The sequence below is a fragment of the Ammospiza nelsoni genome, chromosome 3 (assembly GCF_027579445.1).
Source record: "Ammospiza nelsoni isolate bAmmNel1 chromosome 3, bAmmNel1.pri, whole genome shotgun sequence".
Lineage (NCBI taxonomy): Eukaryota > Metazoa > Chordata > Aves > Passeriformes > Passerellidae > Ammospiza > Ammospiza nelsoni.
In genome coordinates this window covers 61,684,504-61,706,116 of record NC_080635.1, presented here as the reverse complement: position 1 = coordinate 61,706,116, position 21,613 = coordinate 61,684,504, and the positions used below count along the sequence as shown (strand labels likewise).

At 36.3% G+C, this 21,613-nt stretch overlaps 1 protein-coding gene across 3 annotated transcripts in view; it reads right to left on the bottom strand.

The window, feature by feature from the left end:
- Positions 1-21,613, bottom strand: part of PTPRK (protein tyrosine phosphatase receptor type K) — a 383,296-nt gene that overhangs the window by 14,781 nt on the left and 346,902 nt on the right. The window contains exons 14-24 of one of the 3 annotated variants that reach the window (XM_059467955.1): positions 21,201-21,339; positions 17,899-17,928; positions 14,122-14,282; positions 11,967-12,002; positions 8,187-8,371; positions 6,391-6,478; positions 5,528-5,604; positions 5,318-5,335; positions 2,908-2,944; positions 997-1,094; positions 174-290 (exon numbers count right to left, since the gene is read on the bottom strand). In XM_059467955.1, coding sequence (XP_059323938.1) covers positions 174-290; positions 997-1,094; positions 2,908-2,944; positions 5,318-5,335; positions 5,528-5,604; positions 6,391-6,478; positions 8,187-8,371; positions 11,967-12,002; positions 14,122-14,282; positions 17,899-17,928; positions 21,201-21,339 — 986 coding nt within the window. The remainder of the gene's footprint in view (positions 1-173; positions 291-996; positions 1,095-2,907; positions 2,945-5,317; positions 5,336-5,527; positions 5,605-6,390; positions 6,479-8,186; positions 8,372-11,966; positions 12,003-14,121; positions 14,283-17,898; positions 17,929-21,200; positions 21,340-21,613) is intronic. The other 2 variants (XM_059467956.1, XM_059467957.1) reach the window with 2 other exon arrangements.

Genomic DNA, 21,613 nt, shown 5'->3' with positions numbered 1-21,613 from the left:
TTGGGTAGCACTGATGCAATGCATAACTCCCATGGTAAGGTAAGGCTGCCTACATTGTGGCCTAGCTAACAAGCCAGAGGGATTTGGTATTCCACAGAAACATCAGCATAGCCTTTCATCCTCCTTGCTACCAGGAAACAGTATTTTGCCAAGCCCTTTGAAAACGTGCTCACCCTTCCCAGAGTGAAGGTCCTGACAACATATTCCGCCAGGGGCTCCACCTCTACACAAGTCACTTTGAAGTCCCCATAAACTTCAGTGTCATCAGGCCAGTACTTGTAACACTTGACCTAAATAAAAAAATGGGTATGATTTTACACCAAGGGAAAAGAAAAGCTTGAGGATACTGTACTGCATGTACTGCATTACATCGCATCTATTTCCAAAATGACTGCGCATCCATGTGGCCTGTCATGGCTAGTGGCTGTTATGTCAAGTTAAGCACTAGCTACAAGGAGTTTCCATTGCTTTACACAGCTGCATTCAGGTGCCAAATTCACTTCTAAATGAGCATTTGTACTTTCTTTAGTGCTGAGCTGTGGAATATATTTCCACTTATGCTAAATTGAGCTGCATTTTGTACCCATAATCAAACTGTTGCAAGTAATCCCAGATACCTTATAGACTTCCCTGAGGTATGTATTACTGTTAAACTGTAAATAATTTGCTGGTTTCTAGCCACTGATATAGAAGCACATTTCCTCTACTACTCTTCTCATCTGAGTGATGCTATACAAATCAATTCTGCTGAAATATACATTTTGGATTCAGACAATTTTCCACTACGCATGAAAGCAACACAGCATGAGTTTTCAGAAGTTGTTTTTAGACAATACCATAACTGCAACACTGCCTGGACTCCTTCCCCTTGGCCCCTTAGGATGCACGGCTGCCCTTCACCAGACCCTTCTACATTCTGCCCATAGTATGCCTTGCCAGAGGTTTTTTTTTCTTTACACTTGCAGCATTAAAAGAAAAACAAATCCAAAAACTTACTCTTCCTACTTCCACTAAATTTGTGACCATCACAACACAAGCTGATTGCTCCTGCCATATCATTCTCCAAAAGTCATAAACAGTCTCATGAACTGGACCTGTAAGAAAAAAATCCAGGTAATATTCTGCAAAAAAATAGCAGTCAAAGTGAGTGCTAAGAATAAAATCCAGTGTGTTTCAGAGCTGATGCATGTGAGCACATTAACTCAGAGAAGAAAATTTTGTGAAACCACATCATCCTGCCATTGTGCCGGTTTCCAGATTATACTGTTACTTCTAACCAGTGCTGGATATTCTCAATTTAACTGAATTACCACTTGAAAGGAAATAATGGCAGGTGTTTCATGCAGCAAAATGACAGAAGTTGCTTGAGAACTACAAGGACACAGCAATGTGTGACTGCATTTATAGTTACACTTCCAGTTTTGTTTTACATTTGTTAAATATAATGTGTTGAGAATGAGTTTCTTCAGGTGCTCACCAAGGAGATGCCCATGCCAGAGTGAAGTATCAGGCAGGAGGGTGCTGGTACAGATACTCCGCGCTTGCTATCCACTTCCTGGCAAGCACGGATGCACAAGCAGGCACTGAGCCAGACACTTCCCCCTGAAGTGTATTTAAACTAACTAAAATACTTTTCTGTGAGGCAATGAGAAGCACATGTTTATGTTTTGCTTCTTGCACTGCTGCAGAGACATGTTCAGTTGAGTGACAGAGGCATGTACGCTGTTAAAACAGTCTCCAAAAGAGCTCCTTTACCACCATCCAGCAGTACTATAAATATTACTGTATACAATAGACAGTGTACAGTATATAATCACAGAATTATCTGGAAAAGACCTTTAACATCATCAAGTCCAACTATAAACCTAACATCGCCAAGCACACCAACTAATCTTAAGTACCACATTTGAAGACTCAAAACATAGTCTTTCCTATGCTATATCAAAGGCTGCACACAAAAGCAGTAATAAATTTTTCTCTCCTTTACACACTATTATGTGCAATGATTTGCATAGTAAAACAGAAGTAAAATACAAATGTAGACTTAATGCCATGTAGAGATCTATTTAGGCAGCACTTACACAAAAATAAAAAACAAATAAGGTCAGAACTCTAAGCATCCTGCTTTAAAATAAGGTTTTACTTTGACTTTCCTATGTGCACCTACAGTTAACTGAGGGACAAATTATAGGATATTTCCAGACAGCTATCTGATTATGCTGACAGATCAAATAATGGTAGAACCCAAATCTAATTATTTTTACTTTAAATCATAGCCTCTGATATTTCAGTGCAATCTTAGACTAATCTATTTGGTTTTCCTCATTGTGAGGTATTCTATCAGAAATACAAACAAAAAAAATATAAATTCTTTTTTTTTTCTCTAGCACCCCTTTTTATTAGTAGGGTGTTATATGACAAAGATTTGCCTCACTCCTTTGTACAAAGAATTTTTGTCCTCTGGCATTACTTTACCCAGATTTTCTGAAAGAGTTTAATTTATCATTACTATCTTCACTGCATCCTGGGCCAAGTTGTAGACAGAAAAATAAAACATAATATGAAAAGAAAAATGCCTCAAGGCAGTTTGAAACTGTTCTCTTCTCTGTTCATGTCTCTTTTCTCTATTCATCTTCATAATTGGAAATCATGGCAGTAGGTTCTGACTTTATCAGCTGAATTTATCACTGACAGATTTGCTCAATAGCTAATTAACATGATACATTAGTGCAATTTTTGAATTTATTCACATTCCACCCAAACATACTATGTTAATTTACCATAACACAAGATGACAACTCACAATACTGGGTATGCTTTACTTTCTTCTACTTCTATTTTACCAAAACACTGTGGAACTCTACAGAGAACAATTGTTTGATTTGATTAAAGCTGGCAGATCCTTACCTTGGGTTGCAATGTAGTGACTTGGTCTCTGATATCCCTAAAACAGCAATATAAGTTGGTTTGAGTACCATATTAGGAACCAAGAGTGGAAAATAAAAGCATAAGGATACTACAGAATCCTTACATCTAGACAACATTTTAGAACAAACCAATATTTAAGAGCATCATGAAGCTCAAAACCTAAAAACCCAGTTAATATTGAAAAGGTTTGAATGACAACAGATAAAATGAAAATAAGAACATCTGACTTGAACAGACATTGTAGTGTACCAGGAAGGAGTACTCTAGATTGGTCCCTTGCATCTAAAAATGAGTCTTCTATTGACATTATTTCCCTAGCTGTATATATTTGGGCTTTTATTTTAAATTTAATAAAAATTCTCTGCCACCACGTTATCTCACAGCTGATCTGTGTTCCCACCTTAGCCAATATGAAAAACTACACACCTTTTGTCTTTTTAGAGACACTGTAAGGCACAAACAGGGATGTGCCTCAGGCCTAACTAATGGGGACAAACACATTGGTGTGTGCACAGAATCAAGGTTCTACTGCAGTGAAATCTGCTTGACTGTACAAAGTGTGCATCAATTACAGTGGGCATGATACACACAAGTATATACACTGTTCTACACACACACACATATATATAGGTAAATAGATAATGCTACAGAGCTAAGCCTTTCCAGATAGCTGGATCTATGCCAATGCTAGCAGCACTAATTGTCCACATAAAAACCACAAGACAAAGAGCTACTGCTCTTGAAGAAATAATTCAGAGTATACTTTGACCAGTGCCAGCAATTTAGCTACAAAAGAGGAAGGAAAGTTTAGTGTTGCTGGTGAGAAGACAATACTGAATTTCACAATGTGGAAACGTTTATAACTCCAGTTATTCTCTAGGTTAAGTTTTATTAGGCCACTTGCTGCAAGTATTGCATTACAGGGGAGTACAGGCCCTTCGATTCCTGGTATTCACAAGATGCTACTAAAGTGAAGGATTTCAGTGTACACAAGGAGTTTATATTCTTTTCCACAGACTGCTCCATTATCCTGTCTAGAGTGAGAGCACCTTCCTCTGGGGCTTCTAAAAAACCATTTGAATATCCTATTCTTGGTTTTACAGGAGACCCAAATTGCATCAAATGATGAAAGAATTTCTCCTGAAGTTCTTAATATCAAGTCACATCTTAAAATTATGGAAGTAGAACCTGTGCTAGACAGGTTTACACTCAGTAATGCTTTTGAGAAGAAGATAAAAGTGTCACTTAAAAATTGTAAAATGACAATTTTAACTTGTAACTTTGTTGCCTGCTTCTAATGAGATTCAATTCACTCCTAAAAAAGAAAATCAATATCCTCAGGGAATTATTAAAAATCTGTGAGAGTTTTCTTGTTTCAGGCCCCAGGCAAAATATCACAGGCCTATCATTTCACAGAGATTGCCATGTAAAAATATCCAAATAAAAAAGACAGAAATATATCTGGAGCTAAATCATTATATCCTGGAAAGTCAAAAGGGTCTTAAATAACTTATCAACTAAAAGTGGTCAAGAAAACTACTAAGGTGCAATTATAAAGAAAACCAATGGAAGCCATGGATTTCAAAAACACTTGTCATAACTATTCCACTATCTTCCAAATGGCTTTGGAATTAATTTGAATGTAACAACTTGTTTATTCCTAAGGTGGTAATTACAGAAAAGTCATATTGTGTTAGTCAAATTGCCTGGCAGAATTTGGATCAGTTTTTAAATTTTATAAATGATTTTGTATTTTGATTAAAGTATGGAATTTCAAATTTTAGAGATTTTTTTGCAGAAGTGAGGAAATTTCCATGTCAAAATATATATATATATGTGTGTGTGTTTGTGTATATACTTTGTAATACCTAAATTATCACCTTAAAGCAAATGCCAGCTAAATATTCCTTGTCTAAAAAATTGTTAAAAATAAACAAATAAACAACCCCCCCAACCTACATATGTCATTATCCCTCCTTTTTTTACTAAACACATATTATGACTACTCCACAGGTATATTTTCAAAGAACTACAGTGCAGCCTATTATCTAGCTTCTTACATATACATTGGAAGGGGAAAAGAAAAGCTAGTGGCCAAAATGACCACTAAAAAATGTCAACAGCAAATTCTCTTTAACAGATAGGCTCATCTGAGTTACCTAACATCCAATAATATTCAGGGCTAAGCTAAAAGGCTAAATTATCTTCTCAAAACAGGTACAAAAATATTCACACAGAAAATAAATTTTTTAAAGGAACAGATGAGATAAATTAGATGAGGCATGCATAGTTATCAACTGATAAAAATAGAAGAAGAAAGTAATTAATAACAATATCTATATCAAATATTTACAATAGGATGCTGTTATTCACATATAGTGGTACTTACATCCCTGTACAGCCAAATCTACAGCCCAAACCAAAGTCAGATGTGAAAGAAAGCACAACAATGTCAGTGAGTACTAGGACGTAGAACAAGGAAAGTGTACATTTGTTCTTAATAAAAGAAAGCTTTCAATAATTTTGTAGCATAACATGCAATAATTTCACATAGAGAAGCTGGCAAATTGAGAGGGAGAAAGCTGTACATTCCACTCACATCTATGTAGTTGGCATTAATGTAATCTGAAGATGGATCATCTTCAACAGGTTGCAAAATCACCCTGGAGTGGTCATCTGCAAAAACCAAGTGGTTACGGAGCCTTTTTGAAGTGTGATTTTTAAGTAAAATATTAATGGCAAGTCATCTAGAAAACCAAAATCAGCTGGCATAAGTGCCTCACAATTTATAATCCTTAAATACAAATTGTTTACACAGAAATACAAAGAACCATTTTGTCTGAGGGCTGCAATTACTTCAAAAAACCTTCACTACATTTCACTAAGCGCAGCTGAAAGTTATTGGCACTGTCACAAGAGGTTAAAAAGACACAAAGAAACCAGGTTACTTGCTCAAAGTCCCTTTCAACATCAGCTCCATTGTTGGTAATCTAGAAAACCAAAAATGCTGATTACTGTTTCCTCACTTCCAACCCAAGCCTGCTCAAGTTCATAGTGAGACATTAATGGAATCAAGACAAAGGAGTTAGCAATGCACTTGGGATTCGATGACAAATCTGCCCATTCAGGGACTTCCCAGGCACGGTGATTCCTGCGTGTTCCATTGCATGGGTAAAACAATACAAATTGCAAACAAACAGAATCAACACCCAAATGAGTGCCAGCGTGTTGCTGATATATGCTTACCACAGCTTGCACAACAGAGATGCAAATGTGAAATTCAGCCTGAGTTATAAAAGGAAGAAAGTTGAACTGTGAAGAACAACAACAACAAAAAAGAAAAAGCTGAGAAAGGCACTGTTCTGCTTCTCCACCGCAGGTATTCAGCAGCTGTGCCACTGGAGACTTGCAAAGGAAGAGAGAGAGTAACACACGAGTAGAGTTATCGCTCACGATACTCACATGCTATAATGTTTCCATAGCGGTTCTTTGTTCTGTTTTGATCCTTCTTAGCGACATCCCAAGAAGCTGACTGCCCCTCAAAGAAACTCTATAAATAAAAATGTTCCGAAAGAAAACATTCTGACCATTAATTTATCTCCAAAAATAACAGTTTAAAAGAACTGCCCCACCATAAAGTCAGTTCAGCTCTGCTCGCCTGCCCTGGTCACCCAGGCAGTGCCATGGTACAGAAATATCTAGAGAAGAAGGAGCCTCTGTCTCTCTGACTCACTGAGGAACTCCACAGGGATTTCAAATCCTGTAATTGCCAGAAGGCTAAACTTGCTTATGTGTCCTTGCTATGGAGGAATGACAGTAAACTGAGAAAGCACAGAGATACTGTTTGCTCTTCTTACAGGGTGGTGTAATATGGAGCCCGTTTACTACAGCATTACATTGCTTTCCACATTACTTAGTGAAACATCTTTCCTTCCTACAGAGACATCAGGAACTCTCCTCTGCCAATGTTCATTGTTCTTTTTGCCTTTCCTCATATCCCTACCTCTAGTCACTAGCAAAATTATTCTACATTTTTGAACTCTTAAGACTTTGATCTCTCAGTATTGATAGAAGCAGCTTTTATTTCTCCTCGGCTTTTTCTTCATTGCCCGTAGATATTTTACTGCTGTTGTAGGTCTATGCTACTCCTTCCTTCCAGATGATCTCTTATCCTGGGTAAGTTATCTCCAGAAAATACACAGTAGCCATGGAATCAGAACTTAAATGCACAGTGAGAAGCCCAAAGCAGGGAACAGATGTCATGTATAGATATAGAAGAAGTAGCAAGCAGGAAAACACCTGATACAGTATCAGGGACCACCCTCCCCCCAGAGTAGTGGCTGACACATGGTCTTAGCCTTGAAGTTAGGCAGAGCATAACAAAGCATGTTTAAGTAAAAGAGAGGAAAAGAGCATAATATTCTTTTAAAAACCACACATTTATTTATTCCAGTTCTTATGTTTACAGTAGAGACAGCTGCAGAAAGGAGAGAAGGTTGAAAACTGTGTCAGAAGAGATTGCTTACTCAGAGAAAACTCATTGTAAACCTAGCTGTATTGTGAGCAACCTTAGCAGTCCCATTCCCATCTTTACTGTGTGTCCTGCCTGATATTCTAATCCCTAAGAATCACAACAGACTCAGAGATCAGAAGCCAAATGAATCTGTACTCATCTTCTGCCTCCAGGGCTGGGAATTTCTTGCTTCCATTTTAACATTAAAGCTGTAAATAGACATGCTCAGGCAGGTTTAATTAGAACTTCAAGACATTACTATCCTTATTATCTTTTTACTGCTTCTCAACTGGAGCTGTCCCACTATTGCCCTACTGAGATGCTAAAATAAACCAGGAGAGTGCTTCTAGTCAATGCTTCTTGGAAAACCAGGCAGGTCAAATTCTTTTCTTTAACCTAATCCAGGAGATCTGCACTAAAAATAGCTCACATAACTAATTACAGCATTTCCACTAAAGACTAGCAACAAAAGAGTGGCAACGTCTTACAATATGTCAAAAAGATTCTTTTTATACCCTAGGGAACACACAGGGATTTTCTACCAGGCTATTGTAAAGGCCCAAACCACTGGATTCCATTTCCTTTTCACTTTTGGGTTACATATATGAGAATCTTAAGCCTGTTAATCTGTTTTTCACTTAAACCCATGTCATTTAGTTCCATCCTTCTGCAATACAATGCAAACAAAAGGCTGCCCATTTCAAAGCGATTTTTCCTAGCAAAGACCCACCGCTGGAGATCTCACCTCATACTCCTCTTTAAATCCATAGCTGTCAGAGGTCTTCATTAGGTTAATATGCTGCAGGAGATCAGCCACCCTGATGGCAGGGTGCAGCTGCCCAGTCTGGTACGGGGATTCTGTGCCTTCGCAGAGGTAACGAGGGACATCCAGGAGTCGGCTGGACTCAGCTGTTGCGCTGTGATTTTCATCTGTATTCACAAGAAATCAGTGCATTATGTACCCACAGAGCAGTAAAACCTGCTGCTATACATATCAACATCTATTTTGAACCTTTTCCTTCAAAAACATCTCTAATTTCTGAAGAGGCAAAGCACTTACTCTCCAGCACATAAATACTGTGAAGTACATAAAAAAAATTTAACAGCAAACACATACAAAAGTCTGCAATCCTTCATCCAGTAATAAAGATGTCTGAGGGGCATTTTATTTGACACTACAAAACTTTATGACATTAATGTACTTGGAAATTCCAGACTCTATCGAGCAAAGTAACTTTTTAAGGGCTAATACATATCAATAGCAATATTACACCTTAAACAATAAATTAGAATAATTTCATAGTGGTATCAGTACATAATTTGTGTAAAGTCAACAAAAAGTGACTTGAAAACCCACTAAAAAAGAGAAGTAATTATACCACCACTTCAGAACACCACCTCCACTTTAGAAGATGAATCAGCACTACAGAGTGGTCATTTTAACTCAGGCCTTTTAGTAGACAAATAAAACTTGAGTTGACTGTGCTGTTTTAGTCACAACTTTTTGCCCTGTGTAAGCAAAGAAGTTCCTTATAACGCTCTCTGTGCTACAAGAATTCTCATATCAAAACCATAGGTCAAAGCTGCATGAGGTCAGCTGCATATTGTCAATCCCTTCTGTGAAATAGTAATTTTATTCAAAATAGAAATTATTAGATCACATGAATTTACAGAGGAAGAAAAATTCTAATCTAAGTAGCTACTGAAACGAGAAGTGGGTAGTCAACCCCCCCTAAACTTCTTTGAAATCAGTTTACCACTTTCCTTGCAAAGGATCTAGATTAGGAGGCAAAACGCTCTAAGAATAAAAATGGACTCCCCAGGGGTTGGATTTTCTACAATTACACCAAAATGTAAACACTATTAATGTCCTCTGGAATTAAATCTCCTGAGAAACTTGACTCTTTGAACTGTCACCCGAGTTGCTAACTTCAGTACCTAATTTATGCCTCACTAATCTGCCTAACAAGGTGAACGACATGCAGCAGTCACTTTTTATTGTAGTGTTACCCATACCAAATCACACACATTTCAAATCATCTCAGGATTTGTAGTTCTCCCCATTGCTCATAGAATACTTACCAGTAATAGGCACTTTAACCCATTGAAGCAGCAAAAAACAATGAGTGAACAGAACATGAGAAATTTATTTCAGGGCTATATTAGAAAATGGCTAAAAGAAAGTGACATTCAAAGTTGTTAAATCTTCACAATAGGCAACAATGAAATCTGTTTAAAAAATGTAAGGGCCACATTATTATACTATCAGTGTAATAATTGGGACTTGGGGAAAGCAAAACTGTCATACCAACTTAGTGCTAATGTACACAGAATGGAGAGCAGCATTAATAACTTATACATGAAGAAAAAGAAAACTAGCAAGCTACAAAGTAATAAGAGTTTCATATAAAAACCTCATTTTCTATGATTTAGAACCCATAAAATATTCCTCTTCTCTAAGTAAGGCAGAAGAAAACTATTTTGTCATGCTGGGCCAAGCAAAGGCTCTACTAAAATGGAGTAGACCAAATGATACAGTTCCAAAGGAACAAGGTTACAGATACTCAGCTTTTACTACATGGTGTACCCAAAAACTTGTACATTCCTCTCCACTATTTCAGTCCACTCTATGAAAATTAGTACCACTTCCAACTATCAATGGTTTGCTTATATGAGGAAATTATCATGCCCAGAATATCATTACCAGTGGATGAAAAAGCAGACAGGAACTATTAAGGGGTTCTTCAGTTAGTTCCTTGCCCTCAGTATTCACAGCTGTCTGTGACTGTGTCTGCCACAGCAGAAAATACCATGGCAGTATGCCACTGAAGGCACCATGAGCACTTCACAAGCACAGGATCAGATTTACAAAGTTATCTTGATTATTTGGGAGACAATGTGCAAATCAACAAGGTGAATTGAATGGTGAATGCAACAATAGCATGTGTTGGAAAGGGAAGTCAAATATATAACTACAAAATGGAGTAATGCACTGGAAAATTATAACTGTGGATTTAACAGGCAACTCAATGCAACATGAACACAATAAAAAGGAGAAAATACAGTTCAGTTAACAGAAACAGTAAAAGAGGGGCATGGGGGTACCTATTCTACTCAGCTCAGCATTAAGATTTCTTCCAAGAATGCTACCTGATTTGGGGCACTGCAATTTAAAATTCAACCTAGGAGTTGGAAAGCTGGAAAACATTCAGAGGAAAATAATGACAACAAATTCAGAAAATGCCATCTACAAGATGATGAGTGAAAGAACTGGGTTAAACTCAACTAAAAGAGAAATAATTGAGGACACGAGCCTTTCAATGTGAAAAAGTCAGTTTTGAAAGGACAGAAATGTGCCAGTTTTCCATATTTTCTATGAGTCTCTCAAAAGGAAATTACTAAATCCACAGCAATGAAAATTTAGTCTAGATTAGCCTAATTAGGAAAAACTAGGGATGAGCATTATTAATACTTAGTAGTAACACCCAGTTAGTAGTAAATAATACTCAGAAAATTGACCTTTCGGTCCCAGATATTACTACTATAAATCAGAATTTGTTCTTACTAAGGAGGACTGAGGCACTGGAACATTCTAGTGCAAGAGTAAAATTTCTGTTTGCTACAAATTTTTAAAACATAATGAGACAATTTCCAGAAAGAAGCTGTATTATATGTATAATATCCCTCCTCAAAACAGAGAAGAGATTTCCTTGCCCCCAGGTCCCTTTAAGATTTACTTCTAGGAATCTAATTTTCAACATGTCTATATTCATATCTACATTCTGATTTTTGTCGTTTATCCTAAAACAACCACAGCAACTGACTGAAACTCAAAACTGCACATTGAGTTTATCCAACCAAGAACTTGGGTACTTTTATCTTTTTATTTTAAAGAAAAAAAATCTCTAAAACCTGCATTCAGTGTTATATGCAGCATAGACATATTCAGCCTGTCCATTTCAATTTGTGTTCTTTTTTAAAGTAAGTAAAAAGCTGAAAAATTTACTAGCTAATACTAATTGAATTATGTAATTAATATAGGCATAGAGAAGTACCTGTTCAGAATATGCAAAGAAAGTTGTTGTTTTCTCTTAGATATTCTGAAACTTTTTCTGTGTTCTATTTTTCTTTTCATTCCTGTTACTTGGAAAATTGAACTTTGGGAGCCAAAAAATGTTAATGTGGACCTGAATTTTGTTTTTAAAGATCTCTTAATAGAGCTCTAGTTTCACATGTCAATTTATTGGAATTCAGTTTCAAAGCTCTGGGGAAAAAATTTTAGTGTTTTCCATTTACATATTTCCTCATGTTCTCTTCAATTAGCAGTGACTAGGAATAACTTCTTAATGAGGACATAATTTTTATTCTAAAATTGTTGTCAGTCTAATTCTGAATTGATGAACTGAGTGTAAAATTATTTTCTGGCAACAGCATAGTTTTACATAAAACAAGCTGTTTCAATGTTCAACCATGCAAGGAGACAGAACTCATGCAGGGATGGATAATGAAGGACTAGGGTCCTCACCTAACACAGCTGTCGGCACAAGTGGATCATTGGGCACTGTAGGAAAACAAAGCCCATGAAGAAACACATTACCCTTAATTTGTGTATTTTTAAGAACAAAAACAATATACTTCAGAGTATGACCAAGTGATAACTAAACTCCATTAATTTTGTTACAATAGAAAACCAGAATGAATACAGTTCCAGAAAGCATCCTGAATAAAAGAGGTATGAAAGGCAGTGATTTCAGACTTTAGAAATGTAATGATAAGAGCCAAGAGATCCTTATTGAAATGAAATAAAGAAGACATTACATGCAATTTAGTTTTTGAAAGGGTTCCTCCTTCACTATTGTTTTTTTCACTTTACAATAAAGGTTCACTTTCACAGAACTCACTTCTTTCCTTTTAAAACCATCCTCTCATGAAATACTTGAATAGCTAATCTCAAAATAAAATGATATTTCTATAAAGTTTTCAAGGCAATTAAAAAAAATTATATACATTTTTACTGTTAATAGCTTTTTTAATGCTCAGTACCAAAGAGATTGTTCATAATGAGTATAGGAAAATCACAGGATACACAGATGCAGATGTCTGAATAAAATTCATAGAATTTTATCTTTTATTATCACAACTAGAACCATGCAGAGATAAATGCACTGTTTTGGACAGAAATGGCAGAATCCAGGCTTTGTTTCGTTTCAGTCTGGAACAAAAAACTATAACGTCAAAGTGTCTGTAATGGAATTAAGCTCCACTTCTCAAACAATCTGCCTGAAATTTTGTCACATAGCAGGAAAACCTGAAATCTTGGAAGACTTGTCTCAGTACAGAAAATGGTCAGAAGAAACAAACCCTCCAATACACAAAAAAAATCACATTCCTAGGATGCTAGAAACTGTCCAATTTCTTTGCCAACCAACCAGGACAGCTGTGATGACAGGAGCTCATGGACTCTTGGCATCACATCACTCCATCTGAAAGGTTGCCTCAGTTCCTGGCAGCCCAAGCTCACTAACAGCCATGTAAATTTCTGATAAATTCTTAGTCTGGGATCCACCATCACAGTCCATATCTAACTGTCTCTGCAATCCTGCCTCCACAAATTTCAATGCCAATAAGGCATCAAACTTTGTAGACTTTTCAAACTGTTCCAGCCAAAACTGTAGGAAAACCACGAGGCTGATACTCCCATTTATTATTTGTTATGAGACACTTAAAATGTTAGCACTTGGCAGTTTGGAAAGCTTCAACAAACCAATCAATAAACCCTCCTCCAAAAGCCATTTCCCTTACAACAACCAGGAAAGAGCTTAAGAGCCTTAATGGATGCATTTTGCTCAAGCACAGTAAGCAGTATGGGAGATGAGAAGAGATATGGAGAGTCTTTCCCAAAAGGTGGCAATTCAGAAGCAGCTCAGGCTGCTCAGATCTGTTTAAAGCCAAGCCACAAGTCCATGGAGCTGTGAGAAGCCCAGGCTCCTACCAGCTCCATGGCAAAATTTTATGCCTTTGTAATTTATACACGAGTCTTGAAATATTCGGTCAGCAAGTGGAGTACCTTGCTTTTGGCAAGGTACAGTGCAGATGTTGGGAGGCAAGAGTGCTAAACACTGGCAGCTATAACCCTTAACAGTCAGAAAACCCAAACTTTTTCCAACCAGACAGTTGGCATGTCTACAAAAAACGACTACAAATATAGTACACATTTGCAGATATATTAACAAGCTTGTTTCTAAACTCCACAAACAGCAATGAAAATTGTCAATGTTTCCTTCTGTTGCAATGTCCTTACTGCCAAAAAAATAGAAATTAATTTGGATCTCATATTATTATTCATTACAGACATGGTGTTGTGCAGTAATATTTAACGTGCTGGCATTAAATAGTCTCATGAGGGAAAACTCAATTTCAAGTTTTAACTGAGGTATTCCAGAAGTATGATACTTTCCCTAAAACAAATATCATTGCATAGTGAAAGCACATGCAAATATTTAATAAAATAATTTGCCACATTCAAATAAGGACAACATACAAACATCCCTACTCAACCTTTTGCTTTACCATCATTCCTGGAAAACCTGGAGCATAAAAAATTTTCCTTAAAAGGCAGAATTGTTTTCTGTGTTTCTATATTCACCTACACTCTGGAGTATTTATAACTGTCTACTTACATCTGGGGCTGAAGTTATGTGAGTCCATAAATGTGATTGACAGGGGATCCTCTGCATGCAGAGTGCTCTGGTCGGCGTAACTCCTGTCCATGGCATTCACCATGTGCGTCATCTCCTGACGGGTGGTTCCCATGGCATCCTTGCGCTTCTTTGCAAGTTTACTGCCCAGCCAGAAAAAAAAAAAAAAAAGTAAACCACCTTAATATTTGATGAATGTTAGTGTCTACAGTAATCATTCTCCATAATCCTGAGTGACTGATAAGTTTGACTTATTTCCTTGTGTGCAATTTTTTCAGCGTGTGATAAAACTGTGCACCCTGCTATGAAACAGTCATGGTCTTGTGTTTTCTGTACACACACAAATGCTGTAATGGAAGTGCTTACTTCTGTAGTCTGGCAATATTTTTTTTTCCCTGTGGAGTAATTATACTAATATACACAAATTAGAGAATATAATTACATTTTAACTGAAATGACAAATAAGAAGCATCTGTGCATGCAGTTTTATCAACCATCTCCATTTAAATATCTATTTTGATTCTGTAAATGGATAATACATTCCCCTTGCTTGCGTTGTTGGGAAAAAGAGTCATGTAACCTTCTAAATTACTTTGTTAGTCAAGAAACCTATGAAGTAATAAAAGAAGCATAATCATTCAATATATATTTATATTAAGTATTTATATTACATTTTATGTAAAAGGTTGTATTGCCCATTCAATATACAAGATACAAGAGGATAATACCACACTATGTCCTGGAACTTAACTTTGGTTCTTTGAAAAACAAAACCACCCTTATCATTCTACCCTTTCATGAAGTTTGGGAACATCGCAATTTGACTTTAACAGTCTTACACTCTGACTGCATCACAGTTAAAGACCAACCTAATCTGTACAACTAAGCCCCTCAAATTAACAGCCAGTGTCCCTAAAGTGCACACTTCAGAAATATCGCACAATTCTTCCCTTTTGAGAAAGAAGTGGAAGGGATTTTCATTGTCTCCAGGAGTCAGATGGAAGCAGATAATATATTTGAATTATAACTTCAAGTATATATCTCAAGTAGCAGGAAGTATGCAGAGCAGCATGAGGTGGGCCTTGGTTCTGCAGAAACCTGTAACAGGCATCAAAGTGTTCTGAAATCTCTCTGGTTTCAGCTGAAGCCATGACTATAACACATTATATATCCAACCTGCTTAGATGGATAAATCTGACACCACATGGAAGAGACAAAATGATCACTGAATATACTGAGCTCTTGAAAATGTATGTTTGAAACAAGCTTATCTTCATAAGCTTTTTCTGCATAGAATACCATCAAATGCTCTGGTAATTGTTTAGACAGTGTTTGTCTTACATTTCTCTTCACTAAAATGATGGCCAACTCTAAATATTTCATGCATATTTTAAGAGCAGAAAAGGATAATATTAGATACTTATTGCATATTATAATATTAGATGTTAGGAAGAAATTCTTTACTGTCAAGGAGGTGGGACATTGGCAGCAGTTGCTCAGAGAGGCCGTGGACCTCCCCTCTCTGGACGAGATCAAGGCCAGGTGGGATGGGGCTCTGAGAAATCTGATCTGATAGAAGGTGTCCCTGCCCACAGCAGGGGGTCTGGAACTAGATGATCTTTAGGGTTCCTTCCAACAGAAACTACTCTGGGATTTTGTGAAGATTTTCCGTCCATGTACTTGTTGAATCCTGGGAGAGTTCACCAGAAAGGACCTACACTGTTCTGTAGGGCAAGAAGTACTTAATGCATAATTAGGAAAATGTTACAGGGCTGTCTCTTAAGTTAACAGTCTTGGTTCATGATGAGGTACCACAGTGTAAAATATGGATGGATAAAGCCCTCCTGTGAATAGTTGATTCTTCCACCAATCAGACTCATGTCCTTATTTTGTCAGATTCCCCCCCTCTTTTGCTCCATCTACAGATGGAATAGTTGGAAAACTACTACTCAGTAACATTCTCACTACAAAAAAATCTCAAAGGTGGTCTCTAAACTTATCTTTTTTTAAATCAAACTATTGTTTGATGGGGTTCTGTATCAGTTGTTACACGAAAAATAAAAAAAATCTGTTGAATGCTTTATTCTATACATTTACTCCACACATTCCTTCCAACTTAAGAGAAGCCAGTTCAAGTGATCCTCTGGTTGAACAAATGAAGACCATAAGAACTTCCAAGAGTGAAACTGCTTGAGCTTTATATCTGCTTCCCAATACTATCAAAGGCTTCACAAAACTAGCATTTCTAGTTCAAAGTAGTTTTTTAAGTTTCAAAGCATTTCAAACAGTCTCTATACACTGAAGATCACCTTTTTCTAACGTCACCTCAGAAACAGAACAAAAAGACTATTACATCTCATCTCTCAATGATATTAAGCTTTTCTTTGAAGCATCACTTTGTAACAGAACCTGCTAGCCACGCTAAATAAATCAACAGCTATTAAGGCTTTCACGTTATTACTTTATTACAGTAGCTACTTTCTAATTCTTATGCTCTGCTTCAATGCCTAAAAAGGCCTATTGTGTTGTAGCACCGCAACCCGAAGCTGCTGGAAAATGGGAGGACAGCTTTATTGTTCAAAGGCTCCGGGCTCCCTTGGGATTTGACAACTTCTTTTTCCTTTCCTTTCCTTTTTTTTTCCTTCCCTCACTCAGCTATAGGCACGTGCAATCTATGCTTCATGATAGTTAAGCGAATCATTAGGTTAAAGAACTTGAGGCTGACAGAAAGCATAAATGATTCTCATTATCTGCTAAAGGATTCACTTGGGTGCATCTGCTCAGGTGGGTGTTACAGTGGTTGGAGGGGAAAGGTGCTCCATCATTGGATGAAACTGTGTGGTTAATTATCTTGAGTAGAAGCAATTGCTATTTAACAAGGAAATTATAATTAGTCACAATAAATCAGAGAATGGCAGTTAGCTAAACCAGCCTTTTTAAAAAAAAATTTAAGTTTGTTTAAAGAAGTAAATGAATTCTGCTTAAAAATGTGGAAGAGCATCATTATCAGACACCACTAGTTCATCAAAGCAATAGAGTGCATCTTAGAACTCCTCTGAAGTCAAGCACTTTATGCGTTTATTTAAAATGAAGGATGTGTGTAACTGCTTGCTCAATCACAGACAAATTTGTCAAGAGTCCTCACAAAAATTCATTTGGTCAGCAAGTATCAAAAAAGTCAGTTTTGCTTCAATGAAGCAGAACTTTTATACAAACCAATGTCATAAAATAAGATCCAACTTAAGAATGTGTATGCAAAGCACCTCGAACTCAGAAGAGGCAGACCAGAAACTATTTATAAACATTTGGCATCTGCCTACAACCTGCATAGGAAAATGGTACACAAGACCACTCCTGAATTGATACTCTGAAAACACACAGGTGGTGATTTACTGGCACAATTCACTAACTAGGAAATGGGAAAAGATCTTTTTTCCTTAGTGCGATGTGTTGCTGTGAATCATAATTCAACTTAAATTATGATTATAATAAATTAAAATGGTAGTTATGGAAAAAAAAACTGTAGCAAAAAGCTAAGTCTCAATATACAGTTAGAAATACAATATCCCTTTAAAAAAAAGAAACAACAAGGTAAGAATAACAGGAACAATGATACAAGCAATTTTTCAAGCCTGAGAACAAGGAAAGGTAACTATCAATAAAACTTTGGAAAAATTATAGAGACTGTTTTTCTTTTTTAAAAAGGGATACTGCATCTTTAAAACACATAAAATAGTAAGTCACCCGTATTCTACTTACAGATAGTAGGAGTAAGAATAGTAGCTCCTCCTGGCAAGCAAATCACAGACAGTGGAAAAAGAGAAGCAATGGTGAATGAAAAGCGTGACTCTGTCACATCCAATAAAGCAGAGAAATGTGCGTTTAAAAAAAAAGTTGAAAAAACTCATGTTTCTTTGGTTAGCATTTCAACTTGCTCATGCACAAACTAGCCTTACTTTGCCATGCAATTAAAAACAAAACAAAACCAAAATTAAAAAAACCCTAGCGTATAAAAATGATTTGTTTTTTAGAAAGATCACTTGAGAAAATTACATGCTGAGATTTCACTTATTGCCAAAAATTTTGAAAATTAAATGGATTGTGTAATTTCAACATGCAGTTCAGCATAATATAATGATTACCGCCTAGATGTCATGACAAATGAACAGCTGTGTACAAATCTTGTGCAGCAGATATGCTTTTTACTTTTCAGTCACAAAAAATAGGGTTACATTAATAAATACATTTAATCAGAAAACAATTTCTTGTCATTCACTTTAACATATTTATCAGTACACAGATGTATATGTATATGTATATGTTTGTATGCGTACTATGCATAGCTATATAAGTACACACATTTTAAAGAAAACTGCACATTTCCAGCAGATATGTGTGTACTGGCATATCCACCACACATTTCCTGAATGCAAACATATGCTTTCTATTTGAAAATCTTACAATTGGAAATGCTGATGTAGTCATGCTAAGCATTAAAAACATGGAAGGTAAACAAATGGAAGGAAATGAAGGACATTTGGAAATAGTCCAACAATGATTTCAAAAATAAAAATGGCATTGCTTGTTAAAGATGCAGTATCCCTTTTCTTAGCTGGTTTGATTACTCCAGTAGAAGTCTTTAAAAGCTGTTAAGAGCTTCATTCAGGAAAACTTCAAACCAATTTGTACAAAATGATCAGGCGAAGCCTAAAACATCTCAAGCTCATAAACAAAACTGCTTAGTACTCCATTTTTCAATAAAATGTAATGCTGCATTTAATCAGTGATTTGAGATACTGGTGGCTGTGCATACGACTTAATAAACTAATAAAAATGCAGAAACCATTGTTTTATTGACTTTTCCATCTAATAAGCTGTGGTTAATTCGGGTACCAAAAGGGATACTACATAATGGATCACTGAATAGGTACACTACAGAGGATGATTCAGACGGATCGGTTTTTAGTCCCACCACAACTAAGTGAAGTGTGTTTTGGTATGTGTGAAGGTGTCAGAGTTATTTCAGCTGTTTCTGCCTTCATTATATGAATTGCCTGATTCACTAGATGGACTGATTTAACTCAGGAACAGAGTTTTTCTATGTTTTTTTAAGAGACCTTGACTAAAGCTGGTATAAAAACAGTGCCCATTTTCACTAAAGGCAGAGGTGGAGGAGAATGGCACACCTACAACATATGCAACAGACAACCAATTAAACTATCATGATGGAAAATTGCCAAACATTAAAGATTCATTAAGCAGGTTAATTTCTCACTTATTTAGAATACAAAATAGTACAGGAGTTTAGAAATATTATGTGCTATAGGATGATGATAATTTCTAAAAGGATACTGCCTTCACAGGTTCTGAGGAGGGAAATAGGGGAAAAGGGAAAATTAAAAATATCACTTCACAGATATAATTAACCCACTTTGGCCAAACAATTCAATAGCGAAAATTTGAGCCTAATAGGACTCAGAATGAAAGAGGCAAAAACTATAGGAAAAATGTACACATGGATTTGTTTGTTTGTTATTTGCAAAACTAGTCAATCACATCTGGAAGTGACTGACACTCTGTAGTGTTAGACAGTCCCTCTCTCACACACAAACACACGTGAACACACAGAGAATTTTCTATTAAACGTAAGGGGACCACTGTAACACTCACTAAGATGATGTTTCCCAGCACATACCATGCTACAAAGCTCCAATATAGAGATTTCCTCCTAAAAGCTGAAAAACAACTTCACTTTTGTTTTTCAACAGTCGTGTAATAAAGACAACTGGCTGACTGTTTGTCTTTTTTGTACATGATGAGTTGGACCTTTTGCATATGTGTAAATTCTCAGCCACAGAGGTAAACAACAGAGAAAAGTAAAAGCACTTTTGGGAAAAATCACATATGTAGCTAACTAACACAGAACACTATAAGCATACCTAATGTTTCTAATGCAGACGTTTCTTCTCCAAGTTATATATCTCCAGGGATAATTGTAAAAAGGCAATAAATTAAAAAAATCTAATGCAAACCAGCAATGATAACATATAGAATGATCTTAATTGATAAAAATAATAGCAAGCTGCATTTCAGAGGATTATATGCAACAATCACAAAAAATACTTTTTATTATAACTTCTGCAAAAGGCAAGGGAACGCAACGCACACACCATGGGAAGGCAAAGGGCTCATTCTCTCCAAGAGAAATCAGCTTGTGCCACGTGAAGGGGAACCACCAGGGAGGGGTGCATGGAGAGAGAGGAATTAGTTTCTATACTATAACTACGGAATTATAGGGACATAGTATGGACTTCTATGCCAGGTTAAAAGAGTTGCAACTACTGGGAAGGCTAGGCTTTGGAACACTGACCAAGCAATAGGATAGCACAAGTTGCTACAGGTAGGAGGACTGGGATGCAGGAATAGCATTGAACAATGCCAGAAGATGGCGATATTGCTTACTGTCTAAGAAAGCACTGAAAAAAATTCAAATTCACTCAAATTAATACACTTTTAAACAATTTCATGCACTAAGGACTCACTAGATAATTTTACAGTGATGCACTATGACTTTTAAGAAAAAACTCCGGGTTTACAAGAGCATAAATAGAGGTATAAAATTACATTATTTTGCAAGTTGGGTAATAACATACAAATAACTAATTAGAGCCACATAGGGAAAATAATATTCATTAAGTGGTTAAAACATGAAAAGTGCAATAAGTTATTATTTTTCCTTTGCTTTAAAAAATAAAAAAGACACCATGAATTTCAATTCCACCCACTTTAACAATCTGTACATTCTTCTATCTCCAACTTAAAAATCCTTAGAAATAAATACGAGAAAATGTATAGTTATCGGAATCTTAAATATAAAGATAAGAATCACAGCAAAACCAAAAGAAAACACAAGAAACTAATCCAAAAATTGACCAAAAGGACAAACCAGTCCCAAAACTCTTTTTTTTCCCTAAAGACCTGTAAAAAACAAAAACATCCCCCCTCCTTGTTTGATAGGAAGAGGAAAAAAAAAGATCAATCAGCACAGATAGTTTTCTTACCTTTTTTTCACGATCAATATGACAACAAGGAGAAGTAGGATGAATACCAGAATTCCAGCACTTATTCCTGCTATTTTCACCACTCGATCTGTTTGTTTAGCAGGATCTGGAATCACCTCAGGTTCTTCTGTTGCTGCTGCTAAATTAATCAAAAAAGGAAGTTATTTAAATGTGTAAGCACTAGAGACAAGGAAATAATTTTTGGTGATAATTTTCAAATATGTGTGTGTCTTAATAAAGTAGTAAAAATATAGATACCGGCATCATGTGTTTAAACATCTACACATATACATGTAGACAGACCATAAATTAAACAGAACAATAGAATAAGCATGGTCAGACAGGACCCAAAAGGATCATGAAGTCCAACTCTTGGCCCTGCACAGAACCATCCCCAAAAGTCACACCATGTG